The sequence below is a fragment of the Hyperolius riggenbachi genome, chromosome 3 (genome assembly GCF_040937935.1).
Source record: "Hyperolius riggenbachi isolate aHypRig1 chromosome 3, aHypRig1.pri, whole genome shotgun sequence".
NCBI classification, from domain to species: domain Eukaryota; kingdom Metazoa; phylum Chordata; class Amphibia; order Anura; family Hyperoliidae; genus Hyperolius; species Hyperolius riggenbachi.
The window spans coordinates 68,666,941-68,684,686 of NC_090648.1; the positions used below are offsets into that span (position 1 = coordinate 68,666,941).

At 43.8% G+C, this 17,746-nt stretch overlaps 1 protein-coding gene across 4 annotated transcripts in view; it reads right to left on the bottom strand.

Annotated features, from left to right (window-relative positions):
• DNM2 (dynamin 2) overlaps positions 1-16,365 on the bottom strand; it is a 237,259-nt gene extending 220,894 nt beyond the window's left edge. For 3 of the 4 annotated variants that reach the window (XM_068274341.1, XM_068274342.1, XM_068274340.1), the window contains exon 1: positions 16,099-16,365. In XM_068274341.1, the coding sequence (XP_068130442.1) occupies positions 16,099-16,259 (161 nt within the window). In that variant the 5' untranslated portion in view covers positions 16,260-16,365. The remainder of the gene's footprint in view (positions 1-16,098) is intronic. The other variant, XM_068274343.1, reaches the window with a different exon arrangement.
• Between the last annotated feature and the right edge of the window lie 1,381 nt (positions 16,366-17,746).

Here is a 17,746-nt window from a genome sequence, read left to right on the forward strand (position 1 = left end):
GGCTTATTTTCAGGAAAAGAAGGTAGCTGTGCAGAAAGCTTTAGAATTGGCCTCAATCGATAATGCATTATACCGGAGTATTGATTCTGATCTTGGGATATTATGCAGACCAGCAGTTTCATGTGTGGCATACACGCTGCCAGCGCTAAACCCTTTTTCTTGCAATACATGAAAACCTTCAGCTGCTGCTCTTCAAAATGCCTTATTAACATGAAAAGCAGCCGTAAGCTTCAAACTTCAGACTAGCCCCTAGACGCCACAAAGTAATAGGTCTGCAGAAAAGAGCTTGAATGCCTTAGCCAACAAGTGCAGCAGCGATGAATGGAGTTTCTCTATTTACAGCAGGCGGAACACTTTCATCAAGTGTCTTGGTGGACTGTATTTTCAGAAGAGATCTGTTGTTCTGAGAATGAAAGATCTTTGCCGAAGCAGACAATGAAAATAGCTCATACAAACCAAAGTATCAAGTATACACTTTTCCATTACTATACAAGATAGCCCAACACATGCACCATGTCGGAACAGACAGCACCGCACATAGTGTGACCAAAACCAAAATTAATGTATACAGTTTAGGTTTTATAGAAGTTGCAGATCATCATAAAATCACTGCTATATAGTTTAGGTATTTTAACAAGCTGTATTACACAGACATAGCTGTGATTATGCTGGCATTGCTCAGGTCACTGCTCAGTAGCCCTGCTGGTGTCACAGTGAAGGATGCCTTGCTGTGCTCTCAGCTGTTAGTAAGAAGGGAGCGATCAATCAGAACACAACATATAAATACAGGTTTGGATTGATGTAATGGACCAGACAAACCGCCTATTGTTTTCATGAAGCAGATCTCAACAGCTGTAAAGCCCCATCTACACGATACGATTCTTTGTGTAGTTCGATTAAGATTCTTGGAATGGAATGCGAGGTGGGACACAATTGAAGCTCATTAAAGCAGACAGCAGCATGGGCAAGTTAACCCTGCCTCACCCACCCCCTCAGGTGCTCTAATTAGCTTTTCGAATCTGAGCGATTTCGAGGAGGAACTTACTCAAAGTCAATTCAAATCGAAGCTCATCCCTGGTGGTGGTAACGATAGGTTATAATTACTAACGGCACATACGACGGCATGCCCTGGGCATTGTCCCCCCCCCCCCCATGGTGTCCCATACAGTTACAATATAATTTACCTGTCATGCAGTCTGCAACCCATATGATAACCAGCATATAGCATGTGGGGGGCAAATACAGAAGTACAAGGAAACTCAGTATGTACGGCGGCAGGTACAGAAAACCTAAAACATTTGGGAGACAGCGGGCAGCATTTCATGCTTGGAAAAAAAATTAAATAAATATAGATCGGGAACCAGTCTGTGGTTTATGGCGGCCAACATCTCTCTCTGATCAGATTTGATTGCCCGCCAAAATCTCTAGATGTATAGGTACCTTAATATGAGAGAGAGAGAGAGAGAGAGAGAGAGAGAGAGAGAGAGAGAGAGAGAGAGAGAGAGAGAGAGAGAGAGAGAGAGAGAGAGAGAGAGAGAGAGAGAGAGAGAGAGAGAGAGAGAGAGAGAGAGAGAGAGAGAGAGAGAGAGAGAGAGAGAGAGAGAGAGAGAGAGAGAGAGAGAAAGAGAAAGAGAGAGAGAGAGAGAGAGAGAGAAGAGAAAGAGAGAGAGAGAGAGATGTTGGGGAGCACCTGTACAAACTTTAGATTTTAAGTAAAGATGATCTTGAGCGATCACATTCGTCTGAGGAACATCTCAAGTGTGTACAACAGCAGTGCTCCAAACCGATTTCCTAATTGCAAGGTCAGCACCTGTGGAATGAGAATCGCAAGAACATATTCACGCAGAATACTTCCCGATTTACCCAAAAGGCAATTGCTGATCTTGCTTAAAATTTTGTGTGTTTCCAATTGAGCCAGTGTAAGGAAAATCACAACACAAAGAAAAAAAATTCACACTAAAAACGCAACCGCTTTGCAGCGCAATTAAATTTTGAAGAGTGAGAGTTTCGTATACACATTAGAGGGTTCTTGGCCGAGGAGGCTGGCGGGGAACTCCTCTGCCAAGAATCTAGCATGTCTACAGTGGTTCCTGATCCCCTCTCAATGTGTCAACAGGCATTGATCTCTTCTTCACTTCATTGTACACTGCTCTGCGGGCCCTTCCCCTCTCCTCCATAGCAACAGAACTCGCCAGTAGCCCACAAGCTAGCAACATGCCTGCAAAGCCTCAAGGCATTCTTCATACATAAACCAAACCTATGTCAACCCCGAGAAATGTAATGTCAGTAGAACCAAACCCTTCAACTGTTCAAACCCCAACTACACAAGCAATTCTTACAGTGAAAATGTAAATTAAAAGTGCATCTGGAACAGACATAATGACAGCATGAATTTCCATGAACTCATATCTAAAGTATTATAATTGATTTATATAGCGCCAGCATCTTCTGTGGTGCTGTATTTGAATAAGAAATATGTGATGCGCAATGTCACTGGTTATGTGAAAGGGACACCACCCATCTGTCTGGTTTGGTACCATGACCCATTTAGCCTACAAGCTTAAAGGGAACCTAAACTGGGAGGGATATGGAGGTTTCCTTTTAAACAATACCAGTTGCCTGGCAGTCCTGCTAAGCTCTTTGGCTGCAGTAGTGGCTGAATCACACGCTTGAAACAAGCATGCAGCTAATCCAGTCTGACTTCAGTCAGAGTACCTGATCTGCAGGCTTGTTGAGGGGCTGTGGCTAAAAGTATTAGAGGCACAGGATCAGCAGGAGAGCGAGGTAACGGGTATTTAAAAAAAAAAAAAAAAAAATACATATCCTCAGTTTAGGTTCACTTTAATGGTTCGCACACTAGACTATATAGTTGTATAGAAAGCACAACATTTACAGCATTCCTCATCATGTGATTGCAATCACCAGATCTCGATGCAATAGTGCAAGTCACCGTCTAAAAATAGCACTCATTAAAAGGTGAATATCCCAGTGTTATCTATGTATATTCAACAGGTGTGTCATATGGTAGTAGATGAAACGATACCTGTCCTACCCTCCCCAGTATTCTATGCACTACCAAAAAGAATAATTACAGGGAGATCAGCACACGCCCACTGTACAATACACCGCAAAAGACAAAGTATGTAGCGTCAGATACTGCCATCTATAAGTGTTTACTATTTACCTGCTTCAGTGCTTTACTTCAGCTAATATCTGGAAATATGCCTGAAGAAGGGGTCTAGATCCCTGAACACTTGCATAAATTTAACTTTATCAGTTAGCCATTAAAAAGGTATTTCTTTTACAAGTTTTTTTTCTACCTACATAATTTGGTTGGCTAACACGGTACAGAAACACTTTTACTACTGACAGAAAGTATGAAATGCAGACCTCTATGCACCTAAAAATGTCACCAAAACTCTAATGCAATGTTAGGCCGGTTTTAGCCTTCAGGGAACACTACGTTACTACGCAGTGTTCTGTCTGGCCACCAGCTAAGGAGGAAGTGACGCGCGTTTGTGGTCACATCCTCCTTCGGGGTATGCAGAACTGCACGGAACTGTATTGTAAATATACGCTTCTGCACATGCGTGCCGCAACGTCAACTTTTTTTTTTTAAAATCTTTTTAAAGCGCTAGTGCAATAGCAACTATATGGCAGTGATGTCACTGACATGATTGCCACCAATCCTGGGAGTTTCGCGATTAGCAGCTATCACAAACGTGTTACATGCAGCATTTTTTAGCAATTCAGCAGCGATCGCGATTAGCAGGCTATGGAAATGCTAACCGCAATCGCTCATAAAACGCAGATTTGTACAGTCATTTTACAGCGATAATCGTGGTGAAATCACCCACGCAAAACGCTCCTGTTTTGCCTTTTTCAAGTGTGAATGGATCATAGTGCGTCTTCAGGGCTAGAAATGTACAAGCAAGCTGAAATCGCTAGTAAAATGCTTGAGTGTGAACGAGACCTTCACCACTTCAATTCCACCAGTCTACACAGACTCAGCTGGTCAGGCAATGCCATTATAAATATAAGACAACCACAGCATCTGCAAATCTCACCCCCCCCCCCCCCAAAAAAAAAAAATCATCAACTGAGCTGGCATACTTTTGTTGAGTTTAACAAGCATTATAAACAGATCATGAAAATTCATAAAGGCTTTAGTCAGACACCCTCCGGTGAATCTACTCATTACAGAGATGCATTCTTACAGAAGAATGCTAAGGTAGTAAATACCGACGGCCACTTCAGCAGCGTAGACACAGAGAACATTAAATAGTATTATAAACACAGCATGTATGATGACAGGACATACTCTTCCCATCAATGGAAGATCCAATATAAAGAAAATAATGAATTCCTCATATTAGCCCAAGTGACATTCCACCTCTAGAGGACTAGAAGAAACATTGTTAAAGCGGATCTGAACTCAAAACATCATACAAACCCTACAATAAATCTGCAGTATGTCTACTTCCATGGAAGCAGACAGATTGTTAACATCCTGTGTTGACAAATCTCTGCTCTGCCATGGTAGAGGAGATTCCTTAGCTAACGGAGCTGAGAGAGCAAACTACAGATGTGATTAGTCACAGATGAGGGGGAAATGTTTGAAGCAGTGCAATACTACAGGCCATCGATCTCTTCCATCTGGACCAACCAAGACGATCGATCCCAGATGAAAACTGATCGAACAGCCGGGCCATATATTTCTAGCAGATTTGATAATTATCAAAATAGCTGCATATTGATGAGAAAAAAAAAAAAAGCCCTGGAGTTTTATGCACAGAGGGAGATACTGCTTGATTGACAGCTGGAAACAGATGCTATTTCCTACAATGCAAGGAGGTTCACAGACAGCAAACTATCAGGGCCATGGCCCTGACATCACACTCTTGGGAGGGGTTTCACCAAAATATCAGCCAAACAGACGTCCCTGATGTAGTAGAAGAGAAAAGGTAAAGATTTTTGGTGGGAAAGGTGGTATCAGCTACTGATCAGGAGAGAGAGTGTGTGAGTGTGCAACTGCAATCTCTGGCTACACAGAGACTTACAGCATACAGCTTCAACCACTAGTAAACGATTTTGCAGCTCCTTCAGGGCCCTTTTCCACTAGCAGTCGCTAGCGTTCACGCTGAACGCTAGCGATTGCTGAATCGCAATTCCGCCGATTTCCCGACGTTTGCGGCCGCGATTTTGCTATGCTATGCACAGCATAGCAAAATCGCGGCAAATATCGCTCCGCCGCGCGTTCCCGTCAAAAACAAATCGCGGTAGTGGAAATGACCTACCGCGATTCCTATGTTAAAAAGCAAACCGTAGCGATTGTAAAATCGCTAGCGGTTTGCGACTTTACGCTGGTGGAAAAGGGCCCTCAAACATCTTCTATATGTCATCTTTATAATGGTGGCCTGTAACACAATAACCACTGCTGACCTTAACCACATTCAGAACAACATATAGGCAGTGCTCTTGGTGCAGTGTGTGTAATATATGACCAAGAGTCCTGGAGGTATGCAAGCCTTGCATTCCACAGCGCAGGTTCTCAGACCATTTACATGTGCCCTAGTGCTACTTCTGCTTATCAAGGAAACGGAATCCTAATAATAGCCTAACAGTAAAAAGCAATTACAATCATCAATGAGACACAGCTGGTCAGCACCGAGCCATCATTTTCAGGAACAATGTCAACAAGCCAAATTTCTGCTTCATCTCACTCAGTATATACAGTATAGTATACACAGTATATAGTACAGTTGTATATAAAGCGCCAACATATTCCGTGGCGCTGTACAAAGTAAGAAACGAACATGGGGTACATAATACAGACAATAGTGTACACCAATATACAAGATACATAATTAGTGACAAAATACAAAATACAGAATACAAGACACAGAATTGGAAATGACAGTGTTAAAAGTGTTATAAATAAAATGTATAATCATTTTCAAGACACAAAAGGGGGAGAGAGCCCTGCCCTTGCGAGCTTACAATCTAAAGGGAATGGGGGGGAAGTATACAACAAATTTATAGAGGCAGTGGGTTTTAGGATACCTAGTAGGAGTGCAATTTGGTCTTAGGACAAAGGGAAGTGGCCTAAGGTAGCACATACAGTAAAGTATATACAGGATAAAGAGGAAGGCGATTTCTTGCTGGCTTACTGAACACTCAAATTTGGAAATGGCTCTAAAAACAGTCTGATGCAACGACAGGCTTGTGATAAACATGTATTTCACAGGAAGAGGTTCTGCACAATGATATTTGCTGGGCTAGCACTTTATTTTCAAGTCACGAGTGCAAATCTTCTCACCCATAATGTCCTATAAACTTAATAAGTACGTTAAAGAGGTCCTTTGAAGCCCTTACTAATTTACTACGGACCCTGTTCACTCCATTCCTTGAGCTACCAAGTGAAAAAGGACTAAGAACAAATTTATATAAAACCAATCTGGAATTAGCTTTCACCTTCAGTTTTGGACAAAGGCCTCAATTCACTAAACTTATCTCCTGTCTTTAATAACTCTTCTAGAGTTGTTGCCATGGTGATAAGGCATGTAGTATTCAGGAAACATTTTACCTCAGGCAAGCCTAAAGTTAACTCTTCTGTCTTTAAATTAACTCTCCAATCCTTAAAATAACTCCAGAGTTAAAGACAAGCTGTTAATTAGCTGCATGTGAAAATAACTACAGAGGAGGTAAATTAACTACAGAGGAGGTAAATTAACTACAGAGGAGGTAAATTAACTACAGAGGAGGTAAATTAACTACAGAGGAGGTAAATTAACTACAGGAGAGGTAACTTAAGGAATGAAGAGGTAAGATAACTTTCTCACGTGTGGAGGTAAGTTTTCTCTTGCCTTATCTCTAGCATGATCTTAGTGAATTGAGGCCAAAGTGGAAAAGGTGGTTGGAAATTATGCAGAGGGGGTAGGAACAACTATAGAGTTTGGGGCTCCGATATAAAAAGTGCTAATAGCACAATGATTGTTGCCCACAGGGATCAGGTCTCGACCCCTTAGGCAACACTTTGGGGGTACAAGTGCCTCACAGACACGTAGTTAGGCTACACCCTCATCACACATTCTGTTGCCATGGGAAGGGGGAGGGAGGGATGGTACCATGGCACACGATGTAGTGCCTTCCAGTGGCAGAAGCGAGGACCAGACCAATGAACGTGGCAGAGATGATTCGGCACTTCAGATCTTTCAGCGATCACCAAAGTAAACACACTAGATTCTCAGCCCTGACTGACCGCAAACCCTTGTGCATGTGTACCAGCCTCCACTCTTCTCCTTTGTTACTGTCTGTCATTCGGGGAGAAATTTCTTCATTTCCTGTACAGACAGGAAGTGGTGATAACTACTCTCAGATGAAGATACAGCTCAACAACAAAAACCCAAGAGTGATTCTAATCCGTTACCACACTATTAAAAAAAAAAAAAAAAAAAAAAAAAAAAAAAAAAAATGAATGACGTTTTACTAGCGAGATGCAAAAACACCTGCAGGAATGATTTTAATGCACTAAAGATCCATACCTACAAAGCAAAATTCCAGATGATTTTTTGCAGCAAATAATCTTGTCGCATAACATCGTTAACTGGAAATTAAACAATGTTTCACGACGCAGGCCGTTCACCTTATAAACGACCCCCATATTGGATCATATTGTGGACTATTATGGCCTTTCACTGTAAATTTGCTACAATTGTTAGTTTCCACGGTCGCCAACGCCACTTGCAAATTTTGGCCAGATGGATCGGGGAGCAATCGTTTGTTGGCGGAGATCCCTAATCCATCTGGCTGTGGGTATATAGTTTAAAGAGAAACCGTGACCAAGGATTGAACTTCTCAACTTACACAATTGAGCTTAATGGGGCTATAATCATTATAGATCAAACCCTGTTCCAAATGGAATAAAGATAAATGGGGAGGTAGTGATCCTTAGACCGATTTAACTAAAAAAAAAAAAAAAAAAAAAAAAAAAAAAAGAGACAAAGCAACCTCCCCTTAACTTATAATAAAGACAATGGACATCGTGACACTGAATAAACTTGTACAAAAATCTTTATTTTTATTTATACCAACAACCACTGGCTAAAAACAATTAAAACCACGGTAAGACGTGGCTTCCCCAGGCTCCAATAATCCCAAATAAATAAGCAAGAGTGGTAAGTGCCAAACAATTATGCTTCTGACCTGTGTTATGCTGGGCAGCCGCCGGATCTACTCCCACCGCGTCCGTGCTCGTTTGCGCGGATCGATTCCCGCTCGTCCCCGCCGGCGCTCCTTATCAGCCGCTCGATTCCCCGCTATTGTCTGCCGTTGGGGATCGAGCGGGGAATCTATCCGGCAGGTCATCGGACATGTCGGATATTATCAATCGAGCCATTAGCGGTTCGCTAACAGCGCACCTCACAGTGTATGCCCAGCATTAGACCAATTTAATGTGGCGTCACCCCATACATTTTTGTAGGCACGCAGAACAATGTGCATGCGAACAGGCTTATGTGCAGAAGGGGTGGCACTGGTCCAATCACAGACCAGTGAACCAGTGCCACCCCTTCTGCACATAAACATGTTCGCATGCACATTGTTCTGCGTGCCTACACAAATGTATGGGGTGACACCACATTAAATTGGTCTAACACAGGTCAGAAGCATAATGGTTTGGCACTTACCACTCTTATTTATTTGGGATTATTGGAGCCTGGGGAAGCCACGTCCTATTGTGGTTAATTGTTTTTAGCCAGTGGTTGTTGGTATAAATAAAAATAAAGATTTTGTACAAGTTTATTCAGTGTCAATGTCCATTATCTTTATTATAAGTTAAGGGGAAGTTGCTTTGTCTCTTTTTTGTTCAATGATTAAACTTCATTCTAATCAGTAGCTGATACCCCCTATCCCATGAGAAATCTATTCTTTTTCGCAAACGCTTCAACAGGGGGGCTCTGTATGGCTGATATTGTGTTGAAACCCCTCCCACAGTGTGATGTCAGGACCATGGTGCTGACATCACACTGTGGGAGCCTTGTTGCATTGTGGGAAATAGCCGTTTCCAACTGCCAAAAAAAGCAAGCAGCATCTCCTTCCACTGACATCACCTTCCAGCAGTAAAATTGTCACCACGTGATAAATGTCAGAATGTAAAATAAGGTAGAGGAAAGATTTTACAATGGGCAAACACTGACTAAAACATTTATACCCAATTATTGTAAAAATTAAGCACATTTGGTCATTACGTTATTTTCACTGGAGTTTCTTTTTAAGGCCTCTTTCACAGCGGGATGGTGCGTTTGATGCGACGTTAAGGTCGAATAACGTGCCCCTAATGCAACGCATTAAAATACTATAACTTGGACGTTATAGTACATTCTTTAGCCCTGCGTTTGGTGCGCCGTTTTCGTCGCACAGTGATGGAACAAAACCGACGCATGCGTTACATAAAAAAAAATTACTGAGCATGTGCAACACACACAACGCAGCAGATTTATTGCTAAACGCACAGCATGCAGCACTTTCTAAATATTGCTACACGTTACACACAACGCAACGTGTGCACTGTGAATGTTGCAGAGACTTAGCATTGCTATGCGTTAGTCCCCATTAAAACATTTTCTAATGTGCGACTTTAACGTCACACTGTGAAAGAGGCCTTAGGCTCATTTATGAAGGGGTGCTGACAAGTATTGAGCCTTATCCAGAACAAATTGAGCTAGGAAGCCATGCATTGCAGGGGGTACTGGCCTATTTGTCGATATTCAATTATGTAAAACATCCTGTGTCATCCTGTTGCATGAAGATGCCTTGTCTTAGGCTTTCAAGTGATGCTCCATGCACCCTACTTGCCCAATCTGGCTCATCAGTCCCACAATCTCAAAAAACACCTAAGGGCCCACTCACACTCAGCAGCTTTCCGGCAGTGTTTCAGTGCTTTGCCGACCGCCTGCGTTCACCAAAGCGATGTGACTGATGTAATCCCTATGGGATTACTCTCACTGCTCTGCAATTGCTGCAAAGCCTGTGATTCTCATTCGCGGAAGAGGATTGCAAAGTGCAAGATGGCAAAAATCGTAAAAAAACTGCAATAATTACCCGATTGCGTTTTCTAGTGTGAATGGGTGCTAAAGGGACAACGATTTGGGAGTGTTTTGGAGGCAACTAATGCTGCAAATGAGCTGTTACACCAACAGTTGGAAGAATTCTATCTGCAGGGGCTTGAAAGGCAATAACATCCTGGAGGAATGTGTCGTATAGTGTGGCAGTTACAGCTTCCTAGCTCAATTTTTTCTGGGTAACTCTAAATGCTTCTCAGCACCCCCTCATAGCCCAGTATGAAAGGTTTGATCTATCCTGCTGTACACGGCCACAACCAATTAGAACTATCTTTTGGCAAGCTAGAGCTTATCAGTGAGATGCAAATTTTTTGGGAGTTGATGAAAATCTTTGCAAATGTATGCAGCTTGGAACTGGACTAATCAACTGAGGTAGCTGAAGATTTTGAATGGTGTAATTCCAAGCCATGTACATTTGCATGCAATTTGCCTCAACTCAACATTATTAGCATCTCATTGACCAACTCAAGTGGAAAGGGGGATGCCATTGCATGCCATCAGTGATCTATGTGATGTAAACAAGACTCAGGCCTGGTGCAGACCAGAGGAGTTTTTCTGGGCGTTTTGAGTTTTTAAACTGCTGCTAATGTTATCCTATGTGTCTGTGCACGCTGGAGCAATGAGGTTTTGTAAAAAAAAAACCCATAGCATTACATTGGGAAGAGCTTTTGAAACCTCTAAAAGCTCTTCCCAATGTAATGCTATGGGGTTTTTTACAAAACCTCATTGCTCCAGTGTGCACAGACACATAGGATAACATTAGCAGCAGATTTAAAAACGCAAAACGCTCAGAAAAACTCCTCTGGTGTGCACCAGGCCTCAGAGTTGACCAAAAGGTAAAACGAGAGAATGTGTACAATTACAAAGGAATGCAACTTATATATAGGGTTTCATCTGCTTGTTTAGCCAACAAACTTTGTCACTAAAAGAAATTGCTGATTTTATTGAGGAACGTGCTAGCCAAACATTACATTCTGAGCATGCTTTCATCTCTTGAATTGAGAAAACCAACTGGTTAGTGGTGAAACATTTTCAAGCATAAAACAAGAAAGCATTCTGGTGACAGCCATTTTTCTATGGATACAAAAATATCAGTCACAGGGACATCGACTAGAAGAGGCGGATAAATACACCTTCAGTGTTCTCCCCAGGCTCTTTTAGCCGGGTGCTCCACCCAGCTAATTTTGGTGAGCACCCCGCTGTCATCGGCTCACCAACTCATATGTTGTAAGCAAAGTTGCACTGGCCCTGCATTCCCGTCGCGTCCCACCTGGCTACATTTTCATACCACCCGGCTGAAGAAAAAAAATCCTGGGGAGAACACTGACCTTCTTTAAATTTCGGTTCAACAAGAAACATGAATGCACAAGGGCAAAACAAAACTGAAGAGCTGATCGATTAACAGCCAATGGAGTGGTGATAATCTACATGAGATGACCCAACCAGAAACCTCATAGAAAACACTCTACAACTTCAAGAATTGTGATCAACTAAAACCTAAAGGTTCTAAGGGTGCCATCCACCCAATCACGTTATCGGAATTTCCCTTTGAGGTTTCACACTGGGCCACCTCAAACAGACTAACGCTGACAAGTTAACCTAATGTTAGAAGCTTGTTTGCTGCATCAGTTAAAGGAATACTTAACCACTTCCCGACCGCCGTATTGACAATTGGCGGCCGGGAAGTGGACCCCGCAAGGACCGCCGTATTGACAAATGGCGGCGGTCCTTGTAGGGGCATGGGCGGAGCAATCGCGTCATCCGTGACGCGATCCTCCACCGGCGCCTGTCTCCGCTCACCCGCCGCAACATCCCGCCGGCCAAACGGAAGCGCCGGCGGGATGTTAACCCGACGATCGCCGCATACAAAGTGTATAATACACTTTGTAATGTTTACAAAGTGTATTATACAAGCTGCCTCCTGCCCTGGTGGTCCCAGTGTCCGAGGGACCACCAGGGCAGGCTGCAGCCACCCTAGTCTGCACCAAGCACACCGATTTCCCCCCCCCCTGCCCCCTGATCGCCCACAGCACCCCTCAGACCCCCCCCCTGCCCACCCCCCAGACCCATGTTTACACCCAATCACCCCCCTAATCACCCATCAATCACTCCCTGTCACTATCTGTCAACGTTATTTTTTTTATCCCCCCCCTGCCCCCTCCTGATCACCCCCCCCACCCCTCAGATTCTCCCCAGACCCCCCCCCCCCCCCCCCATGTACTGTATGCATCTATCCCCCCTGATCACCTGTCAATCACCCATCAATCACCCCCTGTCACTGCCACCCATCAATCAGCCCCTAACCTGCCCCTTGCGGGCAATCTGATCACCCACCCACACCAATAGATTGCCCGCAGATCCGACATCAGATCTCCCAAGTGCAGTGTTTACATCTATTCTCTCCTCTAAACACCCACTAATTACCCATCAATCACCCCCTATCACCACCTGTCACTGTTACCCATCAGATCAGACCCTAATCTGCCCCTTGCGGGCACCCAATCACCCGCCTACACGCTCAGATTGCCCTCAGACCCCTCCCCTTATCAATTCGCCAGGGCATTATTTACATCTGTCCTTCCCTGTGATAACCTACTGATCACCCATCAATCACCCCCTGTCACTGCCACCCATCAATCACCCCCTGTCACTGCCACCCATCAATCAGCCCCTAACCTGCCCCTTGCGGGCAATCTGATCACCCACCCACACCAATAGATCGCCCGCAGATCCGACATCAGATCACCTCCCAAGTGCAGTGTTTACATCTGTTCTCTCCTCCAAACACCCACTAATTACCCATCAATCACCCCCTGTCACTGCTATCCATCAGATTAGACCCCTATCTGCCCCTAGGGCACTCAATCACCCACCCATACCCTCAGAACGCCCTCAGACCCCAGCCCTGATCACCTCGTCAGTGCATTGCTTGCATCTATTCCCCCCTCTAATCACACCTTGAGACACCCATCAATCACCTCCTATCACCCCCTACCACACCTACCCATCAGATCAGGCCCTAATTTGCCCCGTGTGGGCTCCTGATCACTCGGCCAAACCCTCAGATCCCCCTCAGACCCCCTTCCGATCTCCTCCCTAGTGCATTGATTGCATCTATTTTCCCCTCTAACCACCCTGAGACACCCATCAAATCACCTCCTGTCACCCCCCTAGCACTCCTATCCATCAGATCAGGCCCAATACAACCTGTCATCTAAAAGGCCACCCTGCTTATGACCGGTTCCACAAAATTCGCCCCCTCATAGACCACCTGTCATCAAAATTTTCAGATGCTTATACCCCTGAACAGTCATTTGGTTTCCAGACTACTCACGGTTTTGGGCCCGTAAAATGCCAGGGCGGTATAGGAACCCCACAAACTGACCCCATTTTAGAAAAAAAGACACCCCAATGTATTCTGTTAGGTGTATGACGAGTTCATAGAAGATTTTATTTTTTTTGTCAAAAGTTAGCGGAAATTGATTTTTGTTTTTTTTTTTCACAAAGAGTCATTTTTCACTAACTTGTGACAAAAAATAAAATCTTCTATGAACTCACCATACTCCTAACGGAATACCTTGGAGTGTCTTCTTTCTAAAATGGGGTCACTTGTGGGGTTCCTATACTGCCCTGGCATTTTAGGGGCCCTAAACCGTGAGGAGTAATCTACAAAACAAATGCCTCAAAATGACCTGTGAATAGGACGTTGGGCCCCTTAGCGCACCTAGGCTGCAAAAAAGTGTCACACGTGGTATCGCCGTACTCGGGAGAATTAGTACAATGTGTTTTGGGGTGTATTTTTACACATACCCATGCTGGGTGGGAGAAATCTCTCTGTAAATGGACAATTGTGTGTAAAAAAAAAAAAAAAAAAAAAAAAAAAAAAAATCAAAAGATTGTCATTTACAGAGAGATTTCTCCCACCCAGCATGGGTATGTGTAAAAATACACCCCAAAACACATTATACTACTTCTCCCGAGTACAGCGATACCACATGTGTGGCACTTTTTTGCACCCTAACTGTGCTAAGGGGCCTAAAGTCCAATGAGTACCTTTAGGATTTCACAGGTCATTTTGCGGCATTTGATTTCCAGACTATTCCTCATGGTTTAGGGCCCCTAAAATGCCAGGGCAGTATAGGAACCCCACAAATGACCCCATTTTAGAAAGAAGACACCCCAAGGTATTCTGTTAGGACTATGGTGAGTTCATAGAAGATTTTATTTTTGGCACAAGTTAGCGGAAAGTGACACTTTGTGAAAAAAAACAATACAAATCAATTTTCTTTTTTCTTTCAAATTCCTTTTCTCAAACGGTCTGTATGGCAGATATTGTGGTGAAACCCCTCTCAGTGCGATGTCAGGACCATGGTCCTCACAGATTCCGGTCTGTGAACATCATTGCATTGTGGGAAATAACCTCTGTTTTCAACTGCAAAAAAACAAACAAAAAAAACAAGCAGCATATCCTTCCACTGACATCCCCTGCCAGCAGTAAAAATGTCACCATGTGATAAATGTCAGAATGTAACTCAGGGAGAGGAAAGATTTTACAATGGGCAAACACTGACTAAATAATTTATATATAATTATTGTAAAAATGAAGCACTTTTTTATTACATTATTTTCACTGGAGTTCCTCTAAGTACAGTCTGTTGTCCTTTTGTCACTGATGGTAAATGGCACTACTTATTACCTTACATTTTATCCAAAGCGTGGTAGTATGGTCTAATGTAAACATGCTGACACTTAAAGGTCGGTTCAGATGGACAGTGGTTGGGGATTACCCTGTCATTTACAGCCAGGATCCACCGCATCATAATTGAGATGAATAGGAGTGTTCATCTCATGTCATTAACTATCGACTGCTCAAGCTACACAGTCAATGGAGTTTTCCTGGACGCTACATGTAAGCTTCTAGTTTGCAGCTACATTCTATTCTCCTATTGATAAATGTGACGACAAACTATATCAAATGCTTTAATACATTATGCAACTTCCAGTCCGATCAATAGGATTGATTGAAATTTCTGGCATGCACCCGATAGATAACAGGATCAATTTTAAGAAGATATCATGGGGGGGGGGGGGGAATGGATCCAGTTGTTGATCAGGAACAGTTTGCACATACACACAGTGTAACTTCCTGTCAGATTACGTGTCAATGTACCCAGCATTAACTGTTAAAGGACCACTACTATCACAAAAAAAAGTAGGCAGTTAAAATCTGACAGAACCAACAGGTTTTGGGCCAGTCCATCTCCTCATGGGGGATTCTCAAGGTTTTCTTTATTTTCAACAGCATTTATTAATAGCAGTTTAACTGCCAAAATAGTAAGATACCAGCAAGCCTCCCTACTCACTTGCACACCAGTTTGTCGGTAAGACTTTCCAACTGCTGTTCAGGAAATGCTGTTGAAAAAGAAAACCCTGAGAATCCCCCATGAGGAGATGGACTAGTCCAAAACCTGTCAAATTTTAACTGCTTACTATTTTCACGATAGTGGTCCTTCAAGGGAGTGAAATAAACCCCTTTGCCATTTCACAAATAGCAGGTGGCATCTCCAGGATAGTAGCCCATGAGGGTAACACCCACATGTATGATGAATCCTGGTTCTACTGCACTGGGAGTTCCAGCTTCAGCATCCTGTTCACAAAACATGGAGCCCCCCCACCTGTTCAGCCTGGCATGCTATGCTTCCCATCACCTGCCCTTACAGCCACATCCCTGCAGTGCAGTCTATAGGAAGCCCGGCTGTCACCAGACACTGCTCATCACCGTGGAGACCTCCCAGGGGTAACACAACTCTAGCAGCGCCGCTGTCAGTGAAATGAGCGTTACTCCGTGACGTCACTCATTGAACAGCCTGAGGGAGAAAAGTACGCAAAGTGCGCTAAGTTCTTATGTGAATAGGAAGAGCGGATCAGAGTCACAGAGGCGTCCGTAAAGCAGCAGCTACAACTCCCTGCAACTTACCGGCCTACGAAGTTCTCCAGCACGGAGCTCTTGCCGGCGCTCTGACCCCCCACCACGGCAATCTGCGGCAGGTCGAGGTTGCAAGACTGGCCTATAGAGCTGAAGGCGTCTTGGAGTTTATTGACGAGGGGAATGAGGTCCTCCATCCCCCGGTTCCCCATGTTGGCTCTTGGTGTCCGCAGCCGCTCTCCGTTACCGCTCGGCTTCCTCTGCCATCCACTCAACCCAACGGCCGCCACCCGGCATCGCCTATTGGTCCAGCCGCCTGTCAATTAGCTAATGTCGTCTTGTGATTTGTGTGTATTTCGCCAACGTCATTGCCAAGGAAGGGCGGTGAAGCTAGGGGGCGGAGCTAGGAGGGAAGGGCAGAATTTTCTGCTTTGATTGCTTAGCAATGTGGTGTCCGTCAGTGGAGGAAGAAACTGATTGGTCTGCTTGTTCAGCCATGCCCCTCGTCACATGATTATACGGACACCCGGAAGCAGGGAGTGTCGATTTTAGCAGCTGATAAGAAACTACAATTTCCAGCGTCCTCTGCGTGAGGAAATGTTGTACAGGCACGTTGGACTTGGAACTTGTAGTTTGAGAACAGCTGGCTAGTGCTGGATGTTATTTTGTTTTGGGGTTGGTGAAGAGAGATGTGCATGCAAATTACTTTCAACATTAGTTTTCAAATAAAAGTCTAGGTAGCCAGAGAGTGCCCTTGTGGTAGCATATTTTGCAACATATCAGAATTTGCATTCTATAAGATAAGGTTAGTGTTAGGCAGAGGGGAGGGGAGGTCAGGCAGAGGATGGGTGGAGGGTAGTTTTAGGCACAGGAATAGTGTAGTTTAGTGTTAGGCATGGGATGGTTGGAAGGTAGTTTTAGGCACAGGATAGTGTAGTTTAGTGTTAGGCATGGGATGGTTGGAGGGTAGTTTTAGGCACAGAATAGTGTAATTTAGAGTTAGGGATGGGATGGGTGGAGGGTAGTTTTAGGCACATGATAGTGGAGTTTAGTGTTAGGGATGGATGGAGGGTAGTTTTAGGCACAGGATAGTGTAGTTTCATACCTCCCGACTTTTTGAGATGAGAAAGATGGATACTTAAGCCACGCCCCAGCCACACCCCTAAACAACCCCATCAACCCCCTAGTCATGCATACCATAAAGCTTTCATAAGAAAAATATATTCTATAATTCAAACCACACTGGTCCTTTTTATCCCGGTACATTTTCCATCATATTAACATTTTAAAATTAGCTATATATCAATTTACTTTCAATAATTTTTATTGATTTTAAGATAGAACCAGAACAAGTTTACAGTTAAGGTAGTAACTTTAAAGTACATAGCTGTATATAAACATAACAGTAATGCAAGTGGAATACATATTTGAAAAGTCATGACATGACTACATGGATCATAGCACTGTATAGGCTTATGGGAGATGCGCAACACTGATCCGAAAGTTAGCGTGTGGAGGAAATGACCCCCTAGCGAACTGGTTTGATGCTCAAGAGCTGAGTGTTAAAGAGACACTGAAGCGAGACTAAATCTCGCTTCAGCTCTCATATACAGCAGGGGCATGTGTGCTGCACGAGGGTCCCTGACCCCCCAACCCACCCCCCGCAAACCTTGGTCGTCTTCTTGGTCGCAGATTCTGC